The sequence below is a fragment of the Tupaia chinensis genome, unplaced genomic scaffold (assembly GCF_000334495.1).
Source record: "Tupaia chinensis unplaced genomic scaffold, TupChi_1.0 Scaffold000671_2, whole genome shotgun sequence".
Taxonomy (NCBI): domain Eukaryota; kingdom Metazoa; phylum Chordata; class Mammalia; order Scandentia; family Tupaiidae; genus Tupaia; species Tupaia belangeri.
Window position 1 is genome coordinate 369,236 of NW_006160194.1, and position 8,759 is coordinate 377,994.

The 8,759-nt window shown below is 41.4% G+C and overlaps 1 protein-coding gene across 1 annotated transcript in view; it reads left to right on the plus strand.

The window, feature by feature from the left end:
• RCOR1 (REST corepressor 1) overlaps nucleotides 1-8,759 on the plus strand; it is a gene marked incomplete at its 5' end in the record, with an annotated part of 147,248 nt that overhangs the window by 110,858 nt on the left and 27,631 nt on the right. Inside the window, 2 exon segments of the mRNA XM_006160086.3 lie at nucleotides 5,720-5,881; nucleotides 7,210-7,328. Of these exon segments, the coding sequence (XP_006160148.2) occupies nucleotides 5,720-5,881; nucleotides 7,210-7,328 (281 nt within the window).

Sequence of the window (8,759 nt, forward strand, 5' to 3'; positions counted from 1 at the left end):
AAAAAAAAAGTGCAGATTCTTGGGACCAGCAGTTAGCATAATGGCTATGTCGCTGGACTCCCATGTAGTCGACTGTGGTTCGAGTCTCGGACCCGGAGGCTTGAACTCACGCCAGGCGCATGTGCATGCGTGCCCAAGATCCCGAGAGGAGAATGGAGGAGAACGGGTTGCGGCGTGGCCATCCCCCTGGGGGGTGATTTCTCACTTTCTATCTCTCTGTCTCTCTCTGTCTTTCTGGAGACGCACACGCCCTATAGCAAAAACCTCTCAAAAAAAAGAGTGCAGGTTCTCAATCCATACAGCTTCTTTCATTTACTAGTTCTGTGATCTCTGGCAAGTTACTTAAGTTCTCAAGGTCTCCATATTCTAGTGGAGAAGTGGATATAATGGAATTTACCTCACAGGGCTTGTGAATTAAATGAGTTAGTGTACAAAATGGCACATGATGAGGAGCATTTCGAGATAGTGGGAGGTACAAACCACCAGGAGTGTGTCTCCTGACCTGGACATGAACTGCACTGGCAGAATCCATCTACTATAACTTTTGTGGGCCTCTGAAGCCTATTGAAGGCTTAAAAGGCAGCAGCAAAGCACCCCCTGCCCTCAGTCCTGTGACCGGTAGCTGTGAGTATGTTCCAGGAACAATTCATACATAGCTGGTGGTAGCCAGGGGGAGCAAACAGCAAGTAGTTCCAGATATTGGGGATTTGTGCTGTGATTGCTCACTGCTGCTTCTGATCACAGAGGTGCTGAGAAGCCAGCCGCCAGCTGGTGTTGCCCCTCCTGCCCATGGCAAGCTCTTCCCCCTTTAGATGGAGTAACTTCTGAAGATTTAAAGAGCTAATGCCCTTTCATGTCACATCTTCCCTCCTTCCTTTTTCTTTTTTCCCCCTTTTGGGGGCTAGACATCAAAGACAATGATGACGGGAACCAGCAGTTAGCGTAATGGCTATGTCGCTGGACTCCCACGTAGTTGACCACAGTTCACGTCCCGGACCCAGTGGCTTAAAACTCACGCCGGGCGCGTGTGCATGCATGCCCAAGATCCCGAGAGGAGAATGGAGGAGAAGGGATTGCGGCGTGACCACCCCCCCGGGGGGTGATTTCTCGCTTTCTGTCTCTCTGTCTCTCTCTGTCTGGCGAGTGCACACGCCCTACAGCGAAAATCTCTCCAAAAAAAAAGACAGTGATGACGACGACATGACTACGACAACTGCTACTACATTCAAAAGTAGCCGCATATAAGAAGGAAATCTGAAAGCTGCTTTATGTGGCACACACTCACTACAGACCTGAGAAGAACTTAAGTTTACATTTCATACAGTGTCTTATCACAGACAGTTTGCAGTAATAAAAACAAAGCAATTACAAACCAGCTAACTCTAGGGGACTACAAGAGTTGCTGCATTGTTAGATGCAAAGCAGTTTTCAGCAGAAAAGGAACAAGACATGCAAACAAATAGGAAATATGGCCCATTCAGAGGAAAATTAATCAACAGAAGAAACTTTAGTTAGGAAAGACCTGTTTGCAGATCCAGTAGGCAAAGATTTTAAAACACCTGTCTTAAAATTGTTCAGAAAGGGACCAGCAGTTGGCAGAATGGCTTATATTGCTGGACTCCCATGTAGTTGACTGCAGTTCGAGTCCCAGACCTGGTGGCTTAAACTCATGTCGGGCGCATGTGCGTGCATGCCCAAGCTCCTGAGAGGAGAATGGAGGAGAAGGGATTGCAACATGGCCATTCCCCCTGGGGGATGATTTCTCGCTTTCTGTCTCTCTGTCTCTCTCTCGGTCTTTCTGGCGAGTGCATGCGCTCTATAGCCAAAACCTCTCCCCCACAAAAAAAAAAATTGTTTAGCGAGCAAAGGTAGAAACAGAGAAAACTAAGACAGTGATTTAGGAACAATATGGAAATATCAAGAGGGATACAGGTAGTCTAAAGAGAAACCAAGAAGAAATTCTGGAGCTAAAATATGTAGTAACTGAGATGAAAAATTCAGTAGAGGGATTCAAAGGCAGATTTGAGCAGGCATAAGAAAGAATCAGCAAACCTGAAGACAGGGTAGTTGAAATTGCCTTGTCTGAGAAACAAAAGGAATATTAAAATTCAAGGATAGTGAACAGAACCTAGCAGTCCTGTGGGACACCATCAAGCAGACCAACATAGTGTTGAGGAAGTTCTAGAAAGAGAGGAGCATGGGAAAAGGCAGAGGAAATAGAACCAAACTGCATAACAACGTTTCAGTCAGTGATGGCCGTAGTAATGGTGGTCCTGTAAGATTATAGCAGGCTGTACTGTACAGCGTAGGTATGTAGTAGGCTATCCCATTTCTGTGTACATACATCCTGTGATGGTCACACAACAATGTGATTGCTTAACAGTGCATTTCTTAGAATGTATACCCATAAATTAAGCGATACATTTTTGTATTGAACTGATGGCCAAAAACTTTTCCAAATATGATGAAAGGCATGAATGTAAGCATCCATGGGGACCAGCAGATGGCTTAATGGTTACATCACTGGACTCCCATGTAGTCAACCACGGTTGGAATCCTAGACCCAGTGACTTAAAACTCAGGTGGGAATGTGTGCATGCATGCCCAAAATCCCAAGAGGAGGCTGGAAAAGGAATTGTGGTGTGGCCATCCCCACTGGGGGGATGATTTCTCACTTTCTGCCTCTCTGACTTTCTGGTGAGGGCATGCACCTATAGCAAAATTCTCTCTTAAAAAGAATAATATAAGAATCCATGAAGTTCAACAAACATGTGGTAAAATCTACTCAAAGGAGACCCACACTAAGAGGAATAATGAAAGTTTTCAAAAGAGAAGCTTAAAAACAGTAAAAGAAATGCGACTTGTCACATAAAGGGGTTCTTAAATAAGTCTATCAGTAAATTTCTTATCAGACAGTTTGGGAGTCCGAAGGCAAACTGGCTGGCATATTCAAATTGCTAAGAATAGACAACTAATTGATCAAGAATACTATCAGACAAACTGACCTTCAAAAGTAAGGAAGAGGGGCCAGGAGGTGATGTGGTCCCTAAAGGTGCTAGACTCCCACATGGCTGACCACTGTGAAAGTCCTGGACCTGGTGGCTTGCTTTCTTGCGCTCTCTTGCGCTTTCTCTCTCTCTCTCTGATCAAACTGGGAAATAATAATTAGTAAAGTTAAATCATTCTTAAAAAAGAAAAAGATGAAGAAGAGAATCCTGCAATCTAACAAACTCTCCTACAGGAACAAGGAGGATGGGGCCAGCATATGGTGTGGTGGTTAAGGGCACTGAACTCCCACGTGGTTTGAGTCCTGGACCTAGCGGCTTACTCTCTCACTGTCTCCCCTCTCCCCCACCTCTGTCCCGCTAATAATTATTTCTTTAAAAAAAAAAAGAAGAAAAGAAAAATATCCGGACATTCCCAGATAAAGCTGTGGAATTTCATCACCACTAGATGTACCCTGCAAGAATGTTCAAAGGGACCTGTAGGGTGAAATAAAATGGGTCTAGACAGTACCCTAAAGGAAAAATGAAGAGATAAAGGCCTCAGTAAAGGTAAATACATGGGCAATTATAAAAGCTAGTGTTATAATAACGGTTTGGAAGTGCACTTTATATTTTCTACATGACTTAAGAGACTGATACTATTTCTTTAAAGAATTATTTTTTATTTATCATCATTATTAATTTGTAAAAATTTGACCAGAAAGGGAAAGTAAGAAAGTAAACCATCAGGTCCAGGACTTGAACCACTGTCAGCCATGTCTCTATTATGAAAATAATCATAGGACTTTCTATTAAAAAGTTTTTTTTGTTGTTTTTGTTTTTTTGAGAGATTTTTGCTATAGGGCGCATGCGCTCATTGGAAAGAGAGAAAGAGGAGACAGAAAGCGAGAAATCATCCTCAGGTGGAATAGCTACTCCACAATCCCTTCTTCAGTCTCCTCCCAGAATTTTGGACACATGCACATGCGCCTGGCATGAGTTTCCAGCCACCGAGTCTGGGACTCAAATTGTAGTTGAACTCTGTGGAGGGACTCAAACTGCAGTCGGCCGTGTGGGAGACCAGCACTCTTAACGAACACATCACCTGCTGGCTCCTATTAGTCTAAATTCTAGTAGTAGGTAATTTTGTTTGTAACTGTTTGTATTTTTTTTTTTTCAGTATAATTTAAGAGATATCCTTTTGAAAGAATTATTAGTTTAACTTGTTCATTTGTTGAGTCACCAGAGGGCTCATGAGCTCTACAAAGGCAGAGAGAAACGGAGGAGGAACCCCTCCAGGGTTGTGTTTTTGTCAGCATACCTCCCACCTTTCCATCCCACTGGGATCCTGAGCGTGCATGCATAACGCCTGGCATATTTCCCAAGCCACCAGGGCTGGGATTTGAACCACAGCTAGCCATGTGGGATCTGACTCCCTTAACCAGTAGTCCACAAGGTGGCCCTGCTGGTTTAACTTTTTAGCATACAATATACAAAGGTATAATTTTGTGATGTCGACAGCTGAAAAAGATGGTGATAAGGTTGTTGAAAAACTTCAACTTGTTCTTGCGGTTGAGCTAGTATAAATTCTGTAAGACTGTTATACCTTTACCATGTAAATTGTAATCTCTGCAGTAACCACCAAGAAAATAGCTATAGGATATATACAAAATGAAATGAAAAAGAAATTTAAACATTTCACTATCATCAACTTAAACCCACCCAGAAAATACAGTAATTCAGGAAATGAGGGATAGAAAAAACTATAAGACTTACAGAAAACAAATAGCAAAATGACAGAGTGATTCACTGCTTATCAGTAATTACTTTTTGGGGGGGGGCATAGGGCACTTACACACACTGGAGAGGAGAGAGAGACAGTGAGAGGGAAAGTGAGAAATCACTCTCTGGGTGATAGCCATGTTGCAATTTCTTTTCCTTCTTTCTCCTGGGATTTTGGGCATGCACGCACGCACTCACGCACATGTATTTGGTGTGATTTTTCAAACCACCGGTATAGGACTGTGGTCAGCCATGTGAGAGTCCAGAGCTGTTAAATGCGTGTATTCTATATTCTGTGTATAAGATTCACTTTAGATCCAGAACATAACTAGGTTTAAAGTGAAAGGATGGAAAAAGACATTCCACACATTTAATAACCAAAAGAGAACAGAGGAGCCATAGTAGCAGAAGAAACAGACTTCAAACAAAAAAGGCTACAAGAGACAAAGAAGTTCAGTCACTATTATTGGAAATATAAAAATGATACAGCTCCTGGGGAAAGCAGGATGCAGCTCTTTAAAAAAAATTAAAAATAGAATTACCTTGTGATCTAGCAATTCCATTTCTGGGTATGTATCCAAAAGATTTGAAAGCAAAGTCTTAGAGATATTTGTACCCATGTTTATAGTGGTGTTATTCACAATAGCTGGAACATGAAAGCAGCCCACATGTTCACAAATAACTAAGCAAAATATGGTATACGCATGCAATGGAGTAGTTTCACCCTTAACAAAGAATGGAATTCTGCAATATGCTACAACAGGGATGAGCCTGGAAATCACTGTGCTATTAAATAAACCAGTTACAAAAAGACAAATACTATATGATTCCACTTATATGAGGCACTTTTAACTAGGATATAAAATAGTATATCTTCTTTTTTTCCCAATATCATTTCTGTTGTAGTGTTTCACTCAGTTCTTTGATCTAAAATGTCACTGATGTTTTTCTAGGCTCTGGGGATGCTCTTTTGGCATAAGCATAATATTGAAAAATCATTGGCTGATTTGCCCAACTTTACCCCCTTCCCAGATGAGTGGACTGTGGAAGATAAAGTCTTGTTTGAGCAAGCCTTTAGTTTTCATGGGAAAACTTTTCATAGAATACAACAAATGGTAAGTATGTGAGACTGTTGATCCTCCCCCACCTCTACCACCTCCAGTTCTTTGCAGTATACTTGAGAGGGAGGGATATCATTCTAAAACCTGAAAATATTACTGTATTCATAAGGATTATCACTTTTTTCTTAAGAGAAAAATGGACTTTGTGAGTTAGCATTTCTGAGCAAGTGAGATAGATGCCTTTTATATCCAACTAAATGTGCTTGATTTCTGAAAAATAAATTTAAATCTAAACCAACTCATTTTTTGATTCTCATTTTTAATAAAACTCCCTTTAAAAAAGGCAACTAGTTATTTCATGCTGCTCTAGGATGGGAGGCATCAAATTACAGGAGTGAAGTCAGTACTTGGACTTCCTGACTCAACCCCATCCCCACCCCCACCCAATTCCTCTTGTTGGGACTGCCCAGAAGTAAACCAGTACCAAAAAGCTTTGATGGTTGTTTGCTGTAGGGCATCTTGGGGCCCTATCTGTCTGGGGAGTGTTTGTTTACCATTTATATTCTAGAAAGCTGATTAGTAGACTCTCAGTAAAGGCTTCCTGGTGTTTGTACTAAGTGTTAAAATGATCCCCCCTGGGGGGTGATTTCTCGCTTTCTGTCTCTATGTCTCTCTCTGTCTGTCTGGCGAGCGCACGCGCCCTACAGTAAAAATCTCTCCAAAAAAAAAAAAAACTCAAAGTTGATTAAGGACTTCAGGTATATGAAAACTGATTCATCTCAATCTGACTATTGTCTTTTCTTAACTAAGTTTTACTTACAAACTTCGATAATTTAAAAAAAAATTTTGCCAGAGGGGTGCATATGTTACCCAAAGAGAGTCAGAGGAAGAAGGAAGAAGCACGCCCATGGTGAACAGGCACACACATACAAGCACCGGGTGTGTTTCTCAAGCCGCTGGGTCTGGGACTCTAAACAAGCAGTCAGCCACGTGAGATCTGGCTGCCTTAACCACTAGGTCTTAGAGCCAGCCCCAGCTTCAGTAATTTGAAAGTATAAGAATTCTGGGACCAGCAGGTGTTGTGGTGGTTAAAGGCACTGGATTCCCACATGACCAACTGTAGTTTGAGTCCTGGACCTGGCAGCTTGCTTTCTCACTTTCCCTTTCTCTCTCTCTGTCTCTCTCTGGTCAAATTAAAAAATAATAATAATAAATGAGATTAAATAAATGAATTTATTTTTAAAATTATTTTCTTATCAGGAGAAAAGGCTGTGACTTACATTTCTGAATATGTGAAAGTAATTGCTATTAAATGCATCTGAATAAATTTTATTTTTAATGATTAGTTTTAAATCTAAACCAATTCATTTTTATATATTTAGCTTCCTGATAAATCTATAGCAAGTCTGGTGAAATTTTATTACTCTTGGAAGAAGACGAGGACTAAAACTAGTGTGATGGATCGCCATGCTCGGAAACAGAAGCGGGAGCGTGAGGAGAGGTGAGCATGTTGCTGGGGGTGTCGTTTAACCGCTTGGGGAACTCCTGAGAGCTGTTGGATACACTCAGGAAAGGTGTAATGACTGGATTACCCCAGTATCCTTCTGGGCAAGCCAAAACCTACACAGTACTCTTCAGCTAGATGTTCATGAGATGTGCTAAACCTTGAGTGTCATGTTCTGCAGGTAGTGCTCTTCTTTTCTGGAATTTAGTACACTTCTTTCCTTTTTAGTTTTTGATATAGGGCATGTGCACTTGCCAGAGAGAGAGTGTGTGAAAGTGAGAAATCACCTCCCAAGGGGTATGGCCACACTGCATTCTCTCCTGTGTTGTCCTTTTGGGATTTTGGACTCCACACACACTTGTGCCCAGCATATTATTCTTCAAGTCTCTGGGTCTGGGACTCGAAATACAGTCAGTCTTGTGGAATCCAGCTGCCTTTGTTTTTTTCTTTTTTAAATTATTATTTATTTAATTTTGTTTATCATCATCATCATTATTATTATTGTTTTAATTTGCTACAGGATACATGCACTTGCCAGAGAAAGACAGAGAGAGAAAGCAAGCCACCAGGTCCAGGACTCAAACCACAGTCAGCCACGTGGGAGTCCAGCTCCTTAACCATCATGTCACCTGCTGGCCCCAAGGGATCTAGCAGCCTTAACCACCACCGGACCTCTTTTTTTGTTGTTGTTTTTTCTTTTTGTTTTAAGTTTGACTTTATTGGTGACAGTTGTGTGTGCATATATGTGAGAATGGCAGAGAGAGAGAAATGGAGAGATAAACACCCTCTGTAGGACCTTATCATCTAGTCTTCCAGCCTGTCAGATCTTGGGCACTTGGCATACATGCCTGGTGTTTTTCAGGCTGACCAGGCCTGGGATTCGAACTGTGGTCACCAGACGAGATCCAGCTTCTCTCGAGCTTCTCTCGAGCAGTGCATTACCCCTGTGCCATGGAGCTAGCCCCAGAACTTCTGTTTTGAATGAGTGAACTTCCACAAATATTTTTTTCTTTCTTCTTAAAGGTGTCTCTTGTTAATAAAAAAATATATATATTTATTTTGTTGGTTGGAATTTATTTGGTATGTTTATATAAAATTCATTTGGCATGTTTTCAAATTTGACATATTTGATAAAAGACTACAGTTTATATCTTCCTTTCTTTGGCCATCTGTTTTCCTTTTGACACTGAGAAAGAAAAGCATTGTATAATTTCTTAATGAGAGTGTTAGTTTTAAACATAGCTTAGTAAGTAGGGTATTTTCTTCACCATCACTTCCTTACCCTCCACAGAGAAGTGGAGGGTAGGGGTTGCCAGTTCAGGCACTGTAACTACCGCCCACACTGCCTTCAGCTGCCTTGACCCTGGCCCTTTAGGTCTAGTGTTAGCTCCTGAGGGCGTAAAATCTTTGGATGGCTTCCTTATTGTA